Source organism: Helianthus annuus, chromosome 14, assembly GCF_002127325.2.
Source record: "Helianthus annuus cultivar XRQ/B chromosome 14, HanXRQr2.0-SUNRISE, whole genome shotgun sequence".
NCBI classification, from domain to species: domain Eukaryota; kingdom Viridiplantae; phylum Streptophyta; class Magnoliopsida; order Asterales; family Asteraceae; genus Helianthus; species Helianthus annuus.
The window spans coordinates 115,053,358-115,077,069 of NC_035446.2; the positions used below are offsets into that span (position 1 = coordinate 115,053,358).

At 34.7% G+C, this 23,712-nt stretch overlaps 2 protein-coding genes across 2 annotated transcripts; both read right to left on the bottom strand.

Annotated features, from left to right (window-relative positions):
• Nucleotides 1–3,817: 3,817 nt before the first annotated feature.
• Nucleotides 3,818–11,842, bottom strand: LOC110909095 (DNA mismatch repair protein MLH3). The gene is made up of 27 exons (XM_022154104.2): nt 11,714–11,842; nt 11,005–11,187; nt 10,720–10,771; nt 10,585–10,632; nt 10,248–10,402; nt 10,105–10,162; nt 9,957–10,014; nt 9,750–9,842; nt 9,497–9,662; nt 9,417–9,432; nt 9,077–9,297; nt 8,501–8,558; nt 8,305–8,376; nt 8,100–8,171; nt 6,943–8,004; nt 6,799–6,859; nt 6,621–6,718; nt 6,463–6,536; nt 5,895–6,092; nt 5,746–5,790; nt 5,624–5,677; nt 5,424–5,530; nt 5,304–5,352; nt 4,711–4,770; nt 4,515–4,587; nt 4,303–4,388; nt 3,818–4,203 (listed from the first exon to the last, which is right to left on the bottom strand). The coding sequence occupies exons 2-27, from the start codon at nt 11,128–11,130 to the stop codon at nt 4,036–4,038; spliced, it is 3,330 nt and encodes a 1,109-aa protein (XP_022009796.1). The 5' UTR covers nt 11,131–11,187; nt 11,714–11,842; the 3' UTR covers nt 3,818–4,035.
• A 1,417-nt stretch (nt 11,843–13,259) lies between these two features.
• LOC110909096 (trafficking protein particle complex subunit 6b) lies at nt 13,260–16,514 on the bottom strand. The gene is made up of 4 exons (XM_022154105.2): nt 16,224–16,514; nt 14,874–14,991; nt 14,586–14,802; nt 13,260–13,675 (listed from the first exon to the last, which is right to left on the bottom strand). Exons 1-4 carry the CDS (start codon nt 16,373–16,375, stop codon nt 13,647–13,649), a joined length of 516 nt encoding a protein of 171 aa, XP_022009797.1. The 5' UTR covers nt 16,376–16,514; the 3' UTR covers nt 13,260–13,646.
• Nucleotides 16,515–23,712: the final 7,198 nt, after the last annotated feature.

The window sequence follows — 23,712 nt, forward strand, 5'->3', positions numbered from 1 at the left end:
ACATTATATTTTTATTTGTCACATACTTTATGTGTGTACAAATCGGTTTTTTTCATCAAAAACAAAAACCGGTTTTTTTATAACCGGTTTCGGTTACTAACCGGTTTTTTTTTTACTCAAAACAATAATCGGTCCAACCGGTTATGACCGGTTTTTAACCGGTTTATTCCAAAAAAACCGGGTTTTTTATAACCAGTTTCGAAGATGAATATCCCTAACCGGTCTACAACAGGCGATTCAGTTCGGTTCTAAAACCGGTTTCGGTTTTTTGCAAGTGATGCATACTTCTTCTCTAAAGTAGACATATAAAAATATAGAGTGAGTAAAGTGTAGATTTGGAATATGGAGTACCAAACTCAGAAAAGAGGTAAGAGACAATGAAGTGAACACACGTGGCAATCAGTAAGGTTGATCCGGAGATTGCGAGAAAAGGAAACGGGTTCGATGGTCTGTTATGGTACAACTGTTCTAAACGACAAATTACAATCCAATTAACATTGAGCCATAATCGCGTGCTTCTCAGGCATTAGCTCCTTTACCTGCACCCTTGGATCTACAAGTAGGGCCCACTCTTATTTTAAACCGTAGATCTGGTCTATGTATGTTGCACTTCACTTGCCTGCCCTCAAGCCAAGGGATATCTTTGTCATTTACGTTTGGTCGGCAAAAGTGTTTGCTTCTCCCATATGAATGAATATACTTTGTATAAAATAATAATTACCCAAATAAAATTTCAAAAATGACCACCAGTGGGAATAAAAATTGTAAGTTTTTATAGAAGTGGGTCTTCTAGAAAGGGTGTTGTCGTTTAACCTTTTTAAAGTTTTAGCTAAAACAAAATAATGTTTAGGTTATTGTTTTATTTTTTTATTTTTTGAACGGCAAATTTGGATCACTGACGGACCATTGGAGTATCATCGTGCCACCAGCGGAACCACCCGATCATATCCATCTCCACTAGACATAATGCCTATACACCAATTCATAAGGAAACCTAATAAATATAAGAAAATTCACTCGTTAATGAAATCATACTTTTTGAATTAATTTTATTTTCTTTTGTGTTCACGTCATGGATGAGACACTAAATGTTAGTCATTTGTTTATTATAAATATTACATGTTATGCTAACATAGTTTACTTCATTTTAAGTATTAACACAGATATGTTTCACCCTAACCGCCTAACGTATACCTCTATGATTATGTTAGAGAATGATGTAAGTTTACTCACGTGAAACGTGAAGACATAATTGTGTATCTACTTTTACTCGTGTATCTGACTTTATCTATTCCATTTCGGCTAAAGACATGGTGTATGCAAAGTACCACTCTTATATCATCAACCATACTTCGGTTGTCAAAATTAAACATGTACGTGAAATGAACCCGCGTAGTATCCATTTTATATTTGGATTAGAGGTGAAAATGACAACACAATACTTGAGTTCCCATTTAAGGCATCAAGTTTAGACAATGAGTAGCACTAATTCATGACTCTTTAAAACACATACATAGTGAGTCTCATACATTAGGTGTATTTTATCCAATGACAGTGATCCAAACATATCAATGATATTTAGAATCAATAGGATCACTCCATGTTCATGGTTTGCTCGTACAACCAATCACACGAGTGGTGTGATGAGCATCCTCAATAAGGGGTTTTTGATCCATTTTTTCTGCCCATGTGGCATTTTTTGTCATTCTTATTATTGTGGCATATGTTTTTTGGTTGTGTATTTAGCCATTAGTTCTTCTACAAAAACGTTGAAAAACAATTTTTTGTGGGCCCTTATGTACTATAAACATATAAATATATTATAGAGAGAGAATTAGTGGTGGGTCATGTTAATTTTCTTTTATAAAATATATGAAGAAGGTAATAAATTAATAACTAAAAATAAGAAAAAGATAATGACGTGGCAGTGCTTTTTGTTTTCCTTATTGAGTTAGTTTTAGTGTTTTTGAAGAATGAGTGTTTTTATGATGTGTCGGCTGACTAGGCATATTTTTATACGTTTTTGCGTTTCCTTATTGTGGATGCTCTCAACTTATCAAAAGCTGAGAGCATGACTAGTGATACTTTGTAAGTGCTTATATTCATGACATATGCTAGAAAATGGTGGCTATATGTTCAGTTTGGCGCTCGTTTACAAAAGTGTACGTCTTCTAGCCCTTTTCATGAATTTAAACTATACCATCTTCGTATTACAGCGCTTTTCACCATGATAACAAATAACAACACTCCAATTTAGACACCATACATTCTTACAATTTGTACCTTTTCAGCATTTTAAGTTGACACATGTTAGTGTTGATACTTTGTCGCATGTTGCTTGGTTGATAGCGTCTAAAAATTGTTTTCAACTTGTTACCTCAACGTCCTAAATTAAAATATAAAATGCATAATTCAGGTCTTCTTCCACCAAAACTTTTATTTTACGACCAAACATGTGATACATTCAAAACATGTGCTCTTAATACCGCATTATTTTGTTAAAATCATTTATTAAATTAGTAAGGTGAGAACAAATTTAAGACACTATCAACTTAACACAAGGCGGCGGTGTTTGACTGTTAACATGTTCAACGTAAAATATCGTTAGTATATGCTCATAAAAGTAATTAAACATGGATGTGCAATTACACCAAAGATAGTTGTTGATGAATAAAAGATGTACCCTAATGTAGCTCTTGTATCCACCAATAATGTATTTTATAGAATCAATGCAAATATCTATATAAATAACTAAAGTAATTTTTTAACGGCAAACTAATATACTCCTAGTGTTAACATAGTCATTAAACATTCAAATTCATCTATATTGAATCAACATACCGTGTTTTTCTAAATTAAAACATGCCATGCATTGTTTTGCATTGCCTAGTCATTGTAGGTTGAAAAAAGTGTATCAAATCCTACAAACCAAGTAGAAGCGTTTTCATTTTAGCACCAACATTTTATAGTACGCGATCGAATGGTTCTAAGCGATTGTTGATTTGCATATGAAATATAGAATGTGATTCACGTAGGAAATCACATGCATTTTAATGAGTATAAAGTAGGATACACTGGCAAAAGTAAAACAATTTAAGTGGTAGGACTTAAAGTCAGTCATGCCACCCTCATAGGTTGTAAAACAATTTAAGTGGTAGGACTTAGTAAAGTCAACTAAAAGTCTTTTCTAATGATATATATATATGTAGGTAGAGGATTCTGTACATTAATCCAGAAGTGTGAGAAATGTATTATAACACTATATAACACCATATAAACACCGTATAATACTATGTAACACCATATAACACCATATAACACTATGTAACACTATATAACACTATATAACAAATATAACACTATATTTTGTCTGATAGCATGTCTATGATAGATGTATAGTGTTATATATTGTTATATAGTGTTATATAGTGTTACATAGTGTTATATGGTGTTACATAGTGTTATGCAGTGTTATACGGTGTTTATATGGTGTTATATAGTGTTATAAATAGTGTTATAATACACTTCTCAGGGGCGGACCTATAGGTAGTTAAGGGGTGGCGTCCGCTACCCCTTGGTCGGAAAAAATTTGGAAAAATTAGTGTAAATTTTGAAAAAAATGACGTTTTTTCGATTTCGTTACCGCTTATTTATAATACGTTACCGCTTGGTCGGAATCCTAGATCCGCCACTGACACTTCTCACACTTCTGAATTAATGTACACTATCCCTACCCTATATATATATAATATAAAATAAAATACAAAATCCATGTATTGGTATCCTGAAAGGAGACATGTACAAAATCGATGAGATAGATTCTGGATGATAGAAAAAACTTTCAGAAGCTACAGTTAACCAACTTTATGCACAAGTTCACATGCCCCCATTAATGGAAAACAAGATTTATATGTCGAAATAAAGCATGTTTTTACAACTCTACAAGAACATACAACACACACATTTCTACTTACATTGCTTAAGACGTATAGGTGAATAACAAGACATATGTGACCTAAAGACATGTTCATACCTCTAGCATTGACTTAACCGTTGAGTCGCACGCTCGAGACTTGGTCTATGTCGACTTAGTCCATGCCAAGGCCCAGATGACCCATGGCTCCAATTTCCAAGCTTAGCAATCTGTTTATGCAAGGCCACTAGGTTCACGAGGGGTGCAGTTGTTGGCCGACCATGAGCACACTGAACCACAACAAACCAAAATCACATGTTATTCCGAGGTTAAAATTCAGCAACCCAAAAATGGTTAAGAGAAAAGTAGTATTTTAGTTGCGTACTCACCTGAAAACACATTGAAGTCTTCTTAAGCTCTTCAACAATAAGAGAACATTCTGAAGGGAGTAGTGCATCTCCAAACATGATTGCACCTATTTATGAAATCATGCATTATAGTAAGAACATGTATTGTTGCACACACTAATACTTGTAGATAAGGATGTATTGTATGTTTTTAGAGATGTGGAGCTAAATTCTTGAGATGTAGAGGACTGTACCCCTGCAAGCTTTGAAATTTAGAACCCGAAGAACGGCTGGTGGTATTCCTGAAGATCCATCAGTATCAGCAAGCTGGTAAACAAGTATAGATTTTTTTTTAAACAAAAAACATTGCAAATGAGAAAAAATAACCAAAATTTTCAAAGATAGAACTCAAAGAATGTCTCAGCATAATAAGAATGATATGTTACAAACCTGTTGAAGAAATTCTAGGAGATCGACATCAGTTAAATTGACACCCAAAATACATGGCACCTGTATGCCAATTAAAAAATGGGTATGTTACGCAAGTAAAGACCTAATATACAAGCTTGTTCCCTTAATATATTGCAAACAGAGAGCGATCATTTAAACAGGAGGGATGCGTTAGTTAATAACTATGAACATCTAAGGTAGCGTTCGTTTCATGGAATGGAATGGAATGGAATTAGGAAGTTTTTCTTTGTAAAATTGATCTTGGTTGGGGGAGGGAGGAATTTGAAATCCAATGAATTTGTTTAATCAATGAAATTTGTGACTATTTCAACATTCCATTCCATTCCTTCATTAGAGTGAAGGATTTCTAAGGAATGTTGAAATAGTCACAAATTTCATTAGAGTGAAGGATTTCAAATTCCTCCCTCCCCAACCAAGATCAATTTTACAAAGAAAATCTTCCTAATTCCATTACATTCCATTCCATGAAACGAACGCTACCTAAGGGGATTTCAGAAGATTAAATATAGCTCATGCCTATGTGAATTGTGAATAAGTAAAAAAGTCACCAGTAAATTAAGAACTCGACTTACAGCAAGTAGTGTGGCAACAGATGGCTGATTGTTTAAGAAATTCAAATTCCTGTGCAAGAATTATAGAAATGTGAAAAACATTCAAATTTGTCTTATAAAGAAGTAGGTGAATTTTATTACTTCTTAAAGGACACCGAGCTCTGAGCATGAAAGTTGCAGATCCAGCCCCATTTCTGGATCTGCTCAGAATAGTTGTTCAATAACTGATACCCAATCTCAGGTAAAACCTGTGTCAAAGATATAAAAAGTCAAATCACAAAAAAAATAAATAAATAAATAAAAGAATTCATAACTGTAATAGTGGATGGAAGTCAACATACAAGTTCTTGCTCTGCATCCAGATAGGTGATCGTCTTTGTTTCTCCAGAAAGCACCTACAGATTTTTCTTTTCAGTTATACCATATCACATAGCATTCAAAAGCTCACGAAATACCTTTATACCTTTTCTCTCAAATCTTCAAGTCGTATTCTTTCATCAGCAGCATGCTGCAAACACAACCATATTAGTGGTCAAATCCTCAAGTCAAATTTATGTTTGACCAATGAAATTAAGTACAAATGAATCTGAGAAATTAGAAGAGTTGATATACTTGGTCAATAATAGCAAGTATTCCACCACCCACGATGGGAATAAATTTCTTGTCAACTTGATAAAGAACTCTACAATCCTCAAGACATTTCTTACTTGTAGACTTGGGTAACAGAGAATCACCAGAGAGATGTAATATCCCAGAAGAGATATCAAGTATTTTCTCCTCATTAGCAAGATCATTACGTGTCTGTATACTCTGTCAGTAAAACAAATAAAGTCTAATTATAAGTTAATTTTTTTGTAAGTGGTTAGAAATGAACCAATATATATATATATATATATATATATATATAGAGTAAGGTTAACATACAAAAAGCCTTATCATACATCACGTAGGAGACAATGGTAACCGTTGGATCAGGGGTATAATCACGCATGGGACCACATAATCACGCATGGGACCACATGGGACCACATAATCACGCATGGGACTATAATCACGCACGTTCTATGATAATAACGCACGTTATATTTTTTGTCATGTATGTTAATGTAGGTTAAGCCTTGAAGTACATTATACTTTCTCTATATATATATATATATATATATATATAATATCACTCAACTGGAGTCAAAGGACAGCCATTCCGCCATTTTACTCCAAAGCCTAGTCCACCTAGGTTTTCCTTTGAGGTGAAGTCTAAAAATATGAGAAATTTAGTGTAAAAATCGTATCACCATATTTATGTATGAAAATTGTGTTTCAAATAGGCAATAGAATTACTGGAATCTGTATTGTATATGTATACATCAAGACAATGAGTCGCCTCCCCTTTATAATCTGGAATCTCGGCTTTACCAATAATTTTCTTCTCATCATGTCTGAACAGAAAGAAAAACAGCAGCATGAAACCAAATTCGTAGATTCAACCTACAGCATGCGTTATACGTGGTAATGTTACCTAGCCTTAGACCGCAAGTCATTCGCAGATGATTTCTGTGTGTGCTTCAGATGGCTAGCTTCTACACACAAAATAAAGAAAAAGTTAGTTTCTTGAGTTTTTGATACGTATAATATCACATATAGAGATAAGTTGAAAAATCACCTTTCAAAGTAGGGGCATCATGAAGTGTCTCTGATTTATTAGTCATCCAACTATTTAAGGCAATGATTCTTTTCTTCTCTTTGTAAAATGGTGGGGCCGAACAGCTTCTTCTTCGCTGCTTATCCCGAATTTTACAATGAGCTATTTTATTCCTTTCCCTTTCAGCATAAGATAATGAAGGCATATGGTGTGATGCAGCTACAGGAGATCTTGTCCAATCTGATTCATACAGGAAATCATACTGCTGTTGGGATAAAATACCGTCATTTCGAGAATTCTTAATGTTCTTTTCACAATCCTCCCAGGAAGGGCTATCTCTCATGTAATCAACGTTAAAGATATCCTTTTCGTCTGCCTCATGTGCAAAAAGGTCAAATCCAATATTTCTTTCATGTTTGAAGTGTCTGTTATCCTCTTTAGAAGACCAGTGACTTGATTTAGAATATTGAATTGATGCAACTGGACTGGTCCAATGACTATTATCCTCTGTCAAGCAGTCTCCACCGGTCAAAAATGTATCAAGTGAGCCTTTTGATGTGGTGATCCTAGGTGGCGACCAAATGGTTACGCCATCATCGAGCCATGGTTCTGAACCCAGTGTGATATTATCATTTTCTTCTTCAACATCCACTCTATTATCATCCATGTCAAGCCATTTCTTGAACTTATCAGCTTGGAATCTGAATTTGTCATCACCTCTAGTGCTTTTAACAACACGTAACATATCCATGTGAGAGGAACAACTTCTCATAAAAGGCTTCATAAGATTATCATCAAAATGAAAAGAAATGGGAGATGCATGTTTCACAAGCGATTTATTGCTTGTATTACAGCCAGTATACAGAGTTTTTGGGTGCCACTTGGCATCTTCGGAAGTTACGTAACCAAAATCTTCAAACCGTACAGCATTTCTTTGAGATCGATTACATGAAAATCTACCTAATGTCATGTGCTTTGGTTCTTTTGTGGGCATCTCTAATTGGGGTGAAGAAAGAATAATGGAATCCTGATTGCATTTTGTCACGCACCTCTTCTTTGGAAACCGCTCATTATTCAGTATATCTGATTTACATGAGTTTGGCAGCAGAAGAATCCATGTAACTAAAAAGGTATACGTATAAAAATTATATTAAGAAAGGAAGACGAAGTGATATTACCATCCTTGGTTGAAAAAGTATCAGCTTCACTCCATATATCATCTTCTTTAGACATACGAGCACCTTCACAGACTGGCAGACATCAGAAGTTTATTTCAAATACTGGATTAGACGATTAGTTACCAAACACTTCAACTGGTAAGTGGTAACTAAAAAGGTATACGTATAAAAATGATATTTAAAAAGGAAGACGAAGTGATATTACCATCTTTGGTTAAAAAAGTATCAGCTTCATTCCATATATCATCTTCTTTAGACATATGAGCACCTTCACAGACTGGCAGACATCAGAAGTTTAATTCAAATACTGGATTAGACAATTAGTTACCAAACACTTCAATTGGTACAAACTATGATTAAATTATTCAAAACTAATGTCTTGAGTCAACCACAAGACATACCTTCACTCCAAACGCATGAAACAGCTTTCTTTATGAAATCTAATACAGGATCCCAATCCTGCAACATTAGTACAGATGTTTAATGGTCAAATATATATTATTAAGAGTAAAATGCCATTTTTGTCCCTCAAGTTTGGCCAGTTCTGTGGATTTCGTCCAAAGGTTTGTCTTTTTTGTTAACTTAAAGGGCAATTCGGTATTTTTACATAAAGTGAAAAAGACTGAATTGCCTTTTAAGTTAGCAAAAAAAGACGAAAATACCCCTGACTTAATGGAGAAAAATGGATGGATTTTACGAGCCGGATGAAAATGGCAAGATTTCAAACCTTTTGGTTCCAGATGCGGAAAAACAAACCTTTGGACGAAATTTGCAAAACTGGCCAAACCTCAGGATGAAAATGGCATTTTACTCTATTTCTAAACTCCAAAATGTTTCCCGGGCATACAAGTCTACAAGCATGTATACATCGGAAGTCAAAGTTCATAAGCATGTACTCAAAGAATTTGAGCATAAAGTCAAAGATCAGCATAAATATGAAGTCAACACCAAAGTCAAAGGTCATGAGCATATCTTACCTTGAATTCAACACAAGTCTTGGCAGGTTCAAAACTCAAATCATAATGAGCTCGTGGGCAACTTAAATTCAATACGTAAGTTGGAGATGCTTGAACCCTGCTCCGCTTTCCACATTGAGACCTAACGTCAGCCTTTAACGTATCTGAACTCTCATGCATGGCAGCTAGCTGACTCAGCAATTTATGTATCGGGCCTCGTGATATATATCTTGAATTGATATCTTTGTTAAAAGGTAAAAAAGAACAAATGCGGTAATATATTCTAATATATTCTTTACCCATTTATCTACCCGTAAGACCGTTACATTGAAACATAGAAGCAATGCAAGAACATGGATACAGAAATATTGGAAAGCCTGCAAAATAAGCAACCTTTAATAGGAAATAAATGATGACAAAACGGAAGAAAATAAAGAATACCTTCACGGAGAATGTTTCATAAGGGCCAGATATGTATCCAGAAAGCTTTAATTTTCCATCACATTCATCCAACTTATGTAGAGAACGTGAAACGTCAACTCCAAAACCGCTTGTTAATAGGGGCAAAGGAGAAGATGAAGGATGCAAGCTAAGAAGCTCATCACCACTGCATGAAGATGATGCTTTAATTATTTAAGGATTAACTTTTAAAATTAGTAATTGAACATAAGCTGCATGTACGAAAAGTGAGCACCTCTCAACATCAACCAGTTTGAAGCAGGTTGCCAGGTGGACAAGAGCAATATTCAGTATGCATTCTTTAACAGAGTGCAGAACCTTTTTGGGGCTTTCCCGCGATACCATAATGAGATTATATCAGCATAAGGAATAAGCAGTTTCATACAACAACTAACGATGATTAAAACAGTTTATGTTTACAAGTTAACAGATGTGAAAGAACCTGGAATGTAAATGCCTCCTTTTAACTGGTTGGTTATAGAATAAATCGCGAACGACAACTGCAATAACCAACAATATGCTAACAAATGGTCAAACCTTCAAAGTGAAAGCAATGACACATTCTTGTACAACACTTGAGAATACATTACCTGTTGTGCCAACATCTTGTCTATCATCATCAATTCCTAGATACAAGCATTTGCACCCCTGAAAAATAGGAAACAAAACTATGAAAAATAAGAAAAGGTAATATGCAATAAAATGTTAATATTGAACATTAAAGAACCCGTACCTTTATGACTTTGCGGTAGCCATTTGGCATTCCATGGGCCTTTGTAAAAACTTCCAACAAAGAAACATCAGCAATTGAGCTTAGTGCTTCCCCGCGGAAACCAAAGCTTTCTGGAACAGTGTTCATACCAGCCAGCTTCTCAACCTTAGATGTTGCTTCAAGTAACACAAACATAACAAAACCATATGACTAAATAAGCATCCTATAATAATCATCTAGTAACTAACTATTTTGAAATGGGTATGCAGAAAAAAACATAGAATAGACATCAATGAAATGAACATACATATGTGTTAATGGAAATTATACTATAATAAGAAAACAGCATTCCAATTACCATATCTTTCTCCCAGCAACACCAGTCCATCCCGTGTAATACCACAACCTGCAAGACTATCTTTTAGAATAAAAAGAGAAAAACAGAGATGGAAGTTAGGTCACATGTCACTCTAGTGGAATTAAGGTGGGTTACCATTGTCAGTAACTTTTATGTAGTTTGTCCCAACGCCTACAGCCACGATCACCTACAGAGACAAATATTGACTTCAATAATTTGCAATTGTGAAGCATGGAAAAAAAATGATTTATCAAAATTACATAACAGTCCAATAATGTGCGTCTAATCAGAAATATATGTAACAAATCTCACTGATACACAGGAATCATGACAACTCTCACCAGAAAACGCATTTTTCATAACTCAATAAATTTGGTTGTTTAAATTATGAACAAGAGATCTACATAAATTTATGATTACCTTTGTGGCACCAGCATCAAGACTGTTGAATACCAGTTCTTCTATAACCCTTGTCAAATCAAACAAAATAATGCCAGACCGCATAGAACTGCGAACAGATTCCGGCAATACCTTGATGCTCCTCATCAATCTTGCCCAATAAGAATATAACAGTACCAAGTCTTCATTACTCTACAACTCTGTCTTAAAACATAAAACCAAAATTCATCACACCGATTAATATGCATTCGTAAAAACTTCACTACATACTAACATTAAACCACAAATTACAGAAATAGTCCTCTTCTCAATCCCATTTACCCAAAACTTATATCCCTATTGTGTGTACACAGTTGGTGAAAACCCTAGATGATTGAACTGATGTATTATAAGGTGTAACAGAAACAGTCACTCACAACGTAATTAATATTTATCAGTGAAAGCTATAGTGCATAATTGCATCATCATCATCATATACCTAAAAACCCTAGAATTGGTCCTCTATTCGGTCACATTTAACCAAATAATAAAACAGTGATTTCGCGGGTGCGATTGTTGGTGAACACTCAAAAATTGGAGAAAACTAATTGTGTATCGTATATTTCTTTGTAAGATACTGAATTCACAACACTACGTACGCATAGATATAGCGAGATGTATATGTAACTGTATGTATGTAATGATCGTATAAAGGAAGTGAATAGTGAAGTCCAGCAAAGTAAAACCTTACCGAATAACAGTTGTTGGTGCGGTGGTGGTGATTAGAGGATGGATGGGGGTGGAAGAAGGTGAAAAGGGTTTACGGTTTAAAAACCTGAAATTTGGCGGTCGGAATATACGCTGTCGAGTACAGGTGTTTGGGTCTCCCAGTTTAATTTTTCGTCATTTAATTTTTCATTTTAAATGACCGAATTGCCCTTCTAGTTAATAGAATTACATATAAAATGATCGAATTACCCTTCTCGTTAACAGAAAAAAACGGATGAAGTTAACCCAGTGGACTAAAATGGCAACGGTAAAACCTTTTTGGGTCCAGAAGTGAAAAATAAAATCTTTGGACTAAACCTTCAAAATGACCAAAACCACAAGAACTAAAATGGCATTTAACTCTTTTAACTTATTGACTTACAAAACTTAATAAGTCATTTACATTGTTTGGATAATGGGTTAAGAAGCAGTTTTTATGGTTTGAAACGGAGAAAATGAGAAGTTAGGATTTGTGACTTATGATTATGACTTATAAAAGTTAATAAGTCATAAGTTAAAAGCAATCCCAAACATCCCCGTAGTGCCAGGGTGCGCTGTTAAAATTCAAGGGTTATAATGTAAATTAGTTAAAAAAAGAGAAGTTGTTGAAGTATAGTGGGTAGTCACTTGGTCTATTACATGTCTTGACAAATTGGTCTAGTGGTTAGTCACTTGGTCCACTACACGAACTCGTTATGAATCTAGGTGTCAGTGCGTGAACAGGTGAGTACGGATCTGGCAACCTTTTTTTGAATGGATTGCTTGTTCATTATTTTTTTTATTAATTTGCACATTTTTTGTAACAAATTAGTAGACATGTAGTGGACATGTCGTCGTAGAAGCAAACGGAGACGCATGTGGTTAATGAGGCCCTTCGCAAGTACACAAAACATTATCGTTGTGTGAGATCCTACATCGCCACTATCGGTGGTGGTGACAACGATGGTGATGGAGTTAGGGGTGGCAAGGGCGACGACGTGAGTGCTACTAGTGGTGGTTGCAGCTGCGGTAGGGACGACAATGAGTTATAGCAGTAACAAGGCCCATGGGTGGAGACTACTGTGGGGTGGCGACTACATGGTGGAAGTTGCAACGTTGGTGGTTTTAAAGTTGGCAAAGACGATAGAGCAATGAAGGTATCACTCATTTCACAAAAAAAATTGTTAGCGAACTGCACAAATAAATAATATACCATCCTTTTAGCTCCAAAGGTGAGTTCCATTTGCAGAAATGATTTACGGGTGTTTTAGAAGGTTTTGATTAAAGATTTCATGCCAAATTGCTAACTACAGTTTCAAAAAGCACAAATCAAACTGGCTAACTTGAGTGGGTCGGCCACAGAGGCTCACAATTACCGATTTTTTTCTTTTCAAAATCATAGTAATGTATTAAAAATATTAAAATGAAAAAGATGTTTATATATGCACACACACATATAATACCCGATTACAAATTCCAAGCCGTTGGCTGGTCGTCTGTTAAACCATCAAACTACCAAATCAAACAGTAAAAATCGAACAATATCAATATAAATCTCAAACTGGCCGAACCGGCTGGTTTACTTTGCTTTGCTTTGAACGGTATAGTTGAAGAACTACGCTACAAATGATATTAAGTGCAATACAACTCTACAAGATCTATAAAAGGCACTAAGCTGGTGTGTTAACTGTTCTTTCTAATATAACTAATAGCTATGTAAGTCGATCTCACTCCCGAGCAGATTGCACATAGACAAAAATAATCAAATGGTCCCCTTTTTTATATAATAATAAGATATCACTCATTTCCGACCATCTAGAAGTCTTGTTGATTGATTTCAACTGTCAACAATTACGTACTTGGTTACTTACATTGCTGTAGTATTGAAAAATGAAAATACAGTGCTTGGTTTGCAGCCCAGGAAAGGATGATGTTTGCTACACCTTTATCCGGATCACAAACGAACCTGCACACCAAATTTATTCAAAATAAATATCAGTTTGAGTAATTCACACACATTGAAGGAAAGCGTGGTAATCAAGATGACAGTTCTTTTATTGTGCCTTGTAACCGGTTAGGTTAAGCCTGATTTATGTGACCCGCAAACAATTTCTTTGCTTAACTTTTTGTAACTTCCTTGATGATTAAAGTGTCAAATAATATTACAAAAACTATATACTAATGATGCTAATGATAATAATAATAATAATAGTATAGTAGTCAAAGGCGCCCAAGCGCAGCAAGCAAAACCACCTTGCATTGAGCAAGGTGCAGAAAAAAGAGGACAAAATCTGGAAAAAGAAGGAAAAAAAAACTGCCTGAACTGGCTTAAACTAGTCTAGAACAGTCTAAAACAGCCTAAAACATGTCTAGAAGACTAACACAGCTAATAATGGCCTTGAATACACATGCGCCTTGCTTGCCTCGGGGCTCGGGCCCTCACTTTAAAAGCGCCTAGGCGACCGGCTCACCCCTTGCGCCTTGTAGGTGTCCTTAGCCTTTGACAACCTAGAATAATAGTCTAACTTTTTCTAGTACGACGACTCAGGACAGGAGGCTTATGACTTTATGTAAATGAATACATTTTGGATGACTTTCAACCAATTATACTCTGGTTACATGTTTTAATCTTAAATCATTTGTCGATTTAGGAGACAAAACCTAAATAGACTCATTTAACATGCATAAGCATTCTGGCTTAACAGATAAGCAATCTAACACAAGAATCTTTTTTATATTGTCAAATTGTTTACTGTTATGTTGTTTATCAAATTGACAAATGACTGACAATATGTCTTTTTAATAAACAAAATGATATATAGACATGTTTTTAATAATTTGGCCATAATTTTAGTCAGAAGCACTTGGAAACTTACAAGCAGGAAGATTGGATATATCTGCAGAAACAGCACAAGGAATGCCCATGTTTGAAAGAGCTCCCCTTATTATCCCACAAGGGAAGTAAAGATGCATGCCAGTTGTTTCTGCAGCTTTGTTTCCAGCCTCTGTAGCTGAACCCCGAGTCTCTGTGGATGGCTCCCCCGACATGCGTGAAAGCCATGCAAATTTATCATCTTGCAAAACAAATGTACCCTATAAAATACAAATAAGTCACTTCATCAATCCCCTACTATTTTACAATTGTTATACTAACTGAAACTTGCCCTATGATTAGTCTTTAAATTGTCTATCTGCTTCTTGAAGAGCTCAGACCAGAAATCTTTACAGATGAACTTGATTGCCTCCAGGTGATCACTAAACCGTGGTCGTTCCATGGTGTACCTGTTATAAGAAACTCAGTAACAACTATTATCGACTTTAAGTGTTAGCAAGATTCAGAAACTAGACACAAAATATGTAACTTTTTAACAGAGTAATGTATGAAAAGTCTAAAACCAGAAGGCTTAAATTGAGTGTTCAACTTCCTAAAGCAATTATGTTAAGCAGGTCATAAGCTACTTGCCAGTTGCCATAACCATGTCCTTGAACCATTATCAAAAACTTGATTTAAGGAAAATTACACCAAAGTAAGATCAAATCGTATCTGTTACATTCATCAGCTACCGTTGAAGTTTGCACAATACAAATGCAGAATACAAGAACAAAACGCTCCAAAAAAAACTAATATAGCCTCAATTCAAACTCTGTTTTTTTAAATGCGCACGACGTGAGGCATAATGTGTGCATCACCTGATTTGGTGATGAGATCACAATAAGTGATGCGTACATCACATGGTGCGGTCTGATGTGATCTTAAGAGTGATGCAGCATCTTATGCAGTTGACCCATATTTGAACAAATTGTATTGTCGATTGCAATGGTTTTTCAAATTTGATTGAACATATCTGAGCAATGGCTTTGAGCATTTTATATTTAGTGTTTAAAAGTTCACAACTCACAAGTTAAAATATTATTTATAACTATCCTTTTAGTAACGTACGCCTCACATATGTGAAGTGTGCTCCGCGCAACGCACATCAACTTTGGAACCAAAACACATCTGTTGGTCACACGCTTGAGATTAAAAGCGACTCGTTTTATGTTTCCAAGTCTTAACATGTATGTTAAGCAAGCACTATGGCATTTGGTTTAATGCTGCATTTTGAACATGATAAATATTAATGACAACGACGCAATTAGCTAACATTCAGATTACAATCTAATTCCTAAAACATGCTCAAATCAATCGATAGATCTGTAAACTTAAGCTCTGGTATCCTGTATCCTCTAATCAAATACACAGACATTCACAGCTGATGGATCAGCATTCTAAGATCCAGATGAATAAACGTAATCCTACCACTAACACGATCTAGAAACCTAAAATCAATTCATTCCACAACACAACCGACATTTCAAATTAATTCTCCAGATCTGTAAACCTAACCTCTGGTATCATCATATCTGTAATGAAATCGAAATAAACTAATGATATACTACACGTTCATTAACAGTTGATAGATCTAAAAACAGTTGATAAAAAAAGCGCGATTTGAAATGAATTGAATCGATACCTTTCGGATAACTGATGACCGACCTGATAACCGATTGCTTCAATTCTCCGAGCGGCAAGTTCCGGCTTCGTAGCGTAGAGAACATTGCAGTATGATGAAACTATTTCAGTGAGTAAACTGTCCATACAGCTCTCTGATACTTCTCTCGCCATTTTTCTACTTGTGATTCTGACGATTTTGTGACGGAGATGATGATGATGATCGAGGTTGAGTTTTGTTTCTCCGGTGATTTGATGTTATTCATTCATTCTACGTTTTTGTGAACCCAAAGTTTTTGGGTTTGTTTATTAGAGGCTGGTTAACACACAATGTTTCTTGTAGTGCGGTGCATACGCGACTATCACAGCCGCACATAAGGGTGAGCGGGGCACTAGCGGAGAGTGGCCGCGGTGACCCAATTCCCTGTTGGAAATTTGGTGAATGGATATTAAATATATTTATAATTTAATGAAATTATAAATATTAATTAGAGTATTTAATTGGTTTTATTAGAGTTTTAAGTCTCTAATTAAGTGACTAATTAAGTGAATCCTTTCACTAGTCTTGTTCAAATAGTAGGCTACGTGCCTTTATTTTGGTTACAACAAGAATAGAGTATTGCTTGATACATGAAAAATATTAGAAGTAGTATGAACACTTAAATACCAACTAGAGAGATGAGTACTCTCTACTTGTTTCCACCACATGAGTTCAAACACTACAATTACCGGATGTAACCTTGGGCCGGTGAGCCATCTCCGGCAGTACAAACTGCTTCGGCTGTTGTACCCTGGGAGACAGACGCGTCATCTTTAGTAGAGGCGCGAAATCTGTTTTAAGGGAAGCGTGTTGAACACATGCCTCAACCAAAATCGTCAACGTTTTAGTGTGCTCTTTGTTGCAGTCAAGGAGTATTTTTCAAGACTCAAGATGATGAATACTCGAGTCTAGGATGCTATCAAGTGCGCGTGAAGGACCCACCAGAGATGCGACTTGAATCAAGATTGGTATATATAATTATATTTATATTCTTTTATTTAGTTATTGCAACCGGTATTGTACAATGATATTTCCTACGAATAACGAGAGTCTCGTTATGATATATTTTGTAATTATATTTTACAAAAGGTGAACCTATTTTCTACAAACTTAAAACAGATTTAGTGAGATTGTTGGTACAATCTTAAAAACCTTATTTATAATGATTTTGGGTTTACGAAAGGATTTATAATAGAATAAAAAATATTTTTAGAGGTTATGATCTTATAAACATTTTTTTGGGAAATATGTATGTAGTACAACTTGTTGTGTTTGGATTTTTTGAGATTGAGATAAAATCTTAAATCCTATACCGTGGTACAAAACGAATTGTTTTGGTTCCAACGTTTGGTTTTTGAAACGATTTTAGGAATCGTTAATTTTTCTAACTTTTGTGTTAGATCGGGTTTATTAGTGTAAACCATATGTTTTTTTTGTAAACGTTAAGTTCTCTAACATGTGTGTTAGACCAGAATTATTGGTGTAAACCATACGTTTTTTGTAAACGTTAAATTCTCTTCAGTAGAGTTTTTTATGTCTTTAAATAAGAGTTTTTATGTTACTTGATTAGAGTTTTATGTCTCTAATTAAGTCTCTATTTAAAGTAGACTTTTCATCCACCAATGGATTGATATGAACAAATAAGTCTTATAATGATTTTTGTAAATCATTTGTCTTCTAACATGTGTGTTAGAAACGTTCATGAAACGCGTTAGTTTAGAAGCAATTTTTAATTGTTTAGTTTCTAACGTGGGTATTAGAAATGATTTATTTATTTGAACCATATATGTGCTTTTAGCAAGTCGAATTAACATTTTGTGAAAATGTTAATATTTCTAACGTGCGTGTTAGAATTTCTTAAATTTTAACATGATTGTTAAAAATTGTTAAAATACAAATGCTTTGAAATGTTTTATGTAGACATTTTATATAAGCAATTTGTTGTAGCATTATTTTAATGCTTTGTATGATTTAGAAATAAAATGTCATACATTGAAGTTGATGTTTGATTGGCTTCAAGGAATTAAATCACCATAAAGTGATGGTGTGGTATTTATATAAATTTAATGAAATTAAAATCATTTAGTAGACTCTTCATATGGAAGATAAACTCTTAAGAGAGTTTCAAGTCAATTTATTAGTTTTTATTAGAGTTTTTTTTTTCTCTAATAAAATCTCTAATAAAGTGAGACTTTTAGTAGAGTATTTATGTCAATTTATTAGTTTTTATTAGAGTTTATGTCTCTAATAAAATCTCTAATATGGTGAAACTCTTGAGTAGAGTTTTAATGATGACATTTGATGAGTTTTATTAGAGTTTAAATTTATAATTATTGAGACTCTTAACTCTTCATATGGTGAAACTCTTGAGTAGAGTTTTAATGATGACATTTGATGAGTTTTATTAGAGTTTAAATTTATAATTATTGAGACTCTTAACTCTTCATATGGTGAAACTCTTGAGTAGAGTTTTAGTGATGACATTTGATGAGTTTTATTAGAGTTTAAGTCTATAATTATTGAGACTCTTAACTCTTCATATGGTAAAACTCTTTAGTAGAGTTTTAATGATGACATTTGATGAATTTTATTAGAGTTTAAGTATATAATTATTGAGACTCTTAACTCTTCATTTGGTGAAACTCTTGAGTAGAGTTTTAATGATGACATTTGATGAGTTTTAATGATGACATTTAATGCTCTAATTTGGTCATGTTTGGTACATATAAAATGACTTAAATTTTCTAACACGTGTGTTAGAAAATGTGTATCAATAATACGAGGTTAGAGATTGTTCATACTGAACATAAATGTTTTATGTAAACATTTAATTGCCTATGTGAGCATTAAAGATGATGAGAAATGGTTTATTTTATAAACTATATCTTAGGAAAACGTTTTATGTAAAAGTTCGATTCTATAATGTGCTTGTTATAATGTTTTTTTTAACATGCGTGTTAGAAAATGTTATTTGGTGAAAAACAACTTGGTGTTGTTGTGAACAAATTTAATTGTTCAAGTTTACTACGTAAATGTAGTATTTGTAACAACTTGGTGTTGTTTTGAGCATAATTGTCCAAGTTTAAATTTTAAACATGAAATAGGAAACTTGTACTTACAAGTGCATGGAGTCTTATTGAGGGAGTACCTCAAGACATGCCATGAGACGATATTGTTGAGAAGATTTCGGTCAGATTTTAAAGTATTGAAAATAAAAGCACTTTACTATTTGATATCTACAAATTGTCTATGTTCCGTTTAAATTTCAAAAGTGATTGGCACTTATGATTTAGTTTCCAATGTATTTTATTGTTTTGTGTTCAATATCTTCGGATAACACATGCAATTTTTTACAAAGAAATAAATCACTAATGGTTGAGACGTATAAATTATTTTTGTGGAAAATAATTATAACGTCGGTTATACATTGTTTAAAAGAATATGGTTTTAAACGGATAGTACATGAAAATACTTGGACATAAATAACTTGAGAGTTGTTACATTGACTAGAAGTCCAAAACAAAATATCAAATGTATAACCACATCATGAGTGAGTAATGAAAGAACGTAGTGAGTGTATTGAGATGAAATACACTAAGGACATTCATGTCAACATACTTCATTAGAAGTCGTTGGAAAATTCACAAGTGTGAATTCTAACATATGAAAGTAAAGTACTATATGTTATTGTATACCTTTAATAAATCTTGCGAGATTTATAAGTAGATGCGTCTACCACTTGATCATTGTTAGATCCATATGGAGATTTTACCTTCATTTAGGAGAGCATCCTAAATATATATATCTCCTAATGAATAACAATAGATGTGTGCAAATCACTTATGGCAAATTATAAATGTCATGTTGTTGAGTGTCGATCTAGTTGACTCTATCTCATACACAATAGTGATTGTAGACGAGAAACATTCATCTTGTTGGTGATGAATGTGTTTACCAAGTGACTTGGATTAAGACTTATGTTTAAGTACTTATGAGTCAATGGTAGAATGTTGGAGATCAAAGGTAAACAAGTTATGTTCCTTAAATGAATGATGAAATTTAGCTATGTGCTATATACAATAATTTGTGAGACTTTCCTAAATATTGATGTTTTAGGATTGTGAATAAGTCTCATTATTTTGTCTTAACAAGGGATGAATGTTGCAAAGTGATATTATGATATCCTTAGGGCTGTGAAGAATCAGAATGATGCATCTTCTGTTCACATGCTAAAGTATTATAGTCTAAAGCATGCTAGACTAGTACTTGGTTAATTATGGGTCTTGACGGAGACTAATTAACTCTAAACATTCAAATGTGTATGAACACAAAAAGAATTTGTGTATAGACAAAGTTGAGAGAGGATTTTTCATTCATTATAAGGAAAAGGCATGTAACTTTTAAGAGTTTGTTCGAAAAGCTAATGAGGAGAACTCATTGTCTAAGCTTATTCTAGATGTTAAATTAGAATTATTCTAAGTTGGTGACAAACTTATGACAATGGCAAGTGTTTCTTTGGTTAGCTCAGAAGCTTATGTAAGCTAATGCAGTATGAGTTAAATTCACTGATACAATGAGGTTGATCTTGTTCAATCATATGTGTATAAATGTCGTCATAAGTGAAGTTACGGAAATGTTGATCAAATGGCAAGAAATGTGAGGGATGATCCATTTAGAAACAACCCTATAAGGGTATGTAGAAATGGTTTTCATTACCCCATCTGGATGATATCCTATAACACTTAAATATGGGGGTGTCTTGCATTTGTATCATAAAAGTTTGGCAATAAGGAATCTAACATTGCAAACAGACGACTATGTGGAGGACACAAAGGTCGCAGTGCATAATGGAGATGTGTTTGCCTTAAATGATAAGCGTATCTTACAAAGACATATATTATAACCAGATTCAGATGACCACTGAGGTTATAGTCTTAGAAGTTGACAATAGGCAAAATTAACTTATGAGTTAATAACACATCATGACAACTGATCTCAAATACGCAAAGGTATTTGCTAATGTTATGGATCCAACAACCTAAGGGTTTATTAGAGATCAAGTTGTGGAATGGGACTGAAGCCCTTGAAAAATGAAGTTCATATGATGGAAACCTAACTCAGTAGACTGAAGATCCCAAGAATTGAGTTCAATAGGAAAACATAATTGTATGAATAAGCGAGGTCACTGTGGGGGAATAACCCTACACATTTAATAAGGTAGTTTATTATAAAGATTAATAAACTTCCTAGTCCATTCCTAAAAGTGACAAGTGAGAGGCTAAGCATAATATGTGGTAAATGATTTGGATAGATCATGATAACCACAATGCTTTTAATGATCTAAGGAGAATCACCTATGTTAGAGAGAAGTGGGGTCGCTTCGAATGGAATTGAGGGCACAATTCCTAGAGCTCTCGCAGAACCAGGAAAGTGTTCCACGACCATTATTGGACACGACTATGAGGAGATGACCCGGCTAGGGAGAGTCTTGTGTGAAGTGTATTGTCGTCTACACAAACGGCAGACGAGTTCAAAGACATCGAGATCTACTCAGAGCTAGTGGGCTAAGTGCATTTCATGAGCGAAGGTTCAAAGGGTAACACCTACCTATCGTATGCAAAACTCAACTGTCGAGGTTACATTGGAAATTTTAAGTGTTTTGAATGATCTCCATTCATGTGGGGGATTGTTGGAAATTTGGTGAATGGATATTAAATATATTTATAATTTAATGAAATTATAAATATTAATTAGAATATTCATGTGGTATATAAAAGAGTAACTCTTGAGTATTTAATTGGTTTTATTAGAGTTTTAAGTCTCTAATTAAGTGACTAATTAAGTGAATCCTTTCACTAGTCTTGTTCAAATAGTAGGCTATGTGCCTTTCTTTTGGTTACAACAAGAATAGGGTATTGCTTGATACATGAAAAATATTAGAAGTAGTATGAACACTTGAATACCAACTAGAGAGATGAGTACTCTCTACTTGTTTCCACCACATGAGTTCAAACACTACAATTACCGGATGTAACCTTGGGCCGGTGAGCCATCTCCGGCAGTACAGACTGCTTCGGCTATTGTACCCTGGGAGACAGACGCGTCATCTTTAGTAGAGGCGCGAAATCTGTTTTAAGGGAAGCGTGTTGAACACGTGCCTCAACCAAAATCGTCAACGTTTTAGTGTGCTCTTTGTTGCAGTCAAGGAGTATTTTTCAAGACTCAAGATGATGAATACTCGAGTCTAGGATGCTATCAAGTGCGCGTGAAGGACCCACCAGAGATGCGGCTTGAATCAAGATTGGTATATATAATTATATTTATATTCTTTTATTTAGTTATTGCAACCGGTATTGTACAATGATATTTCCTACGAATAACGAGAGTCTCGTTATGATATATTTTGTAATTATATTTTACAAAAGGTGAATCTATTTTCTACAAACCAGCGGGAACACCGCCGCCATCCCTGCGGTGACCCAATTCGGGGAGGGTGGTCGGGGGGAGTTCACCGAAGAAGGGGAGGGTTGTTGGTGGGGCCAGCCTCTTTTTCAACCAATCAGTGATTTTCTTTTTTTTTTTAATAAAAAAATAAGTCACCTAAGAGGGGAGTGCCGCCATCAAATTGGGGTGTGAGGGGAGTTTAAGAGGGAAGTTGACGTGACATAACCTGATTGGGTGTGCGTAAGAGAGGGGACTCCCCTCTTAGGGGAGTGCCCCGCTCACCCTAAGTTCTGAATTACTTGAGTTCCGAATTACCCAAAGTCCCGGAGTAATCAAGTATTCCGGATTTCACCATATAGTTTCGAATTCCGCACGTTATATACATAATGACGCATGTTATTGCATAAATTCACATAAGTTCCGAATTACTTGAGTTCCGAAATACCCAAGTTCCGGATATTCAAGTATTCCGGATTTCGCCATATAGTTCCGAAATCCGCACGCTATATACATAATCACGCACGTTATTTGCAAAATTACGCACGTTACAATACATAATCACGCACGATATTGCATAATTTCACATAAGTTCCGATTTACTTGAGTTCCGACTTACCCAAGTTCCGGAGTATTCAAGTGTTTCGGATTTACGCACGTTATATACATAATCACGCATGTTATGAGAGTGACACGCGGTGCAATCTTCTGTTCGCGTACACATCACACGATAAGCTCTATTATATTTTACACTTTCTCTATTTATTATTAGGGATAGAAAATTGAATTAAATTAAATGGGTTGTGTTGTATCGTTATGGTTTAGTTTTTTGCACGAATAAATAAATGGGTCATGTTCAAGTTGAACCATTCAACCTGTCAATCCGGGAAGCCAACACGATTGACACCCTAGATAACCATTACAACAATAAGTCAAAACGAAGTTAAGTAGATGACTTTTCAGCACAATCGTGTCAACTACGTTCGTATTGAGTTTTCAGTCACCGTGCTCGTAGTTGTGTTGGTTTGTG

Excerpts from the sequence above, each read along its gene's own strand:
- LOC110909095 (XM_022154104.2), bottom strand. The coding sequence starts at position 11,130 with ATGAGGAGCATCAAGGTATTGCCGGAATCTGTTCGCAGTTCTATGCGG. Across the intron at positions 8,005-8,099 it reads TACTTTTTCAACCAAGGATG|ATATACTGAATAATGAGCGG; the intron begins GTAATATCACTT and ends CATGTAAATCAG. Across the intron at positions 4,588-4,710 it reads TCCTAGAATTTCTTCAACAG|CTTGCTGATACTGATGGATC; the intron begins GTTTGTAACATA and ends CTTGTTTACCAG.
- LOC110909096 (XM_022154105.2), bottom strand. The coding sequence starts at position 16,375 with ATGGCGAGAGAAGTATCAGAGAGCTGTATGGACAGTTTACTCACTGAA. Across the intron at positions 14,992-16,223 it reads GGTCATCAGTTATCCGAAAG|GTACACCATGGAACGACCAC; the intron begins GTATCGATTCAA and ends TTCTTATAACAG. Across the intron at positions 14,803-14,873 it reads ATTTAAAGACTAATCATAGG|GGTACATTTGTTTTGCAAGA; the intron begins GCAAGTTTCAGT and ends TGTATTTTATAG.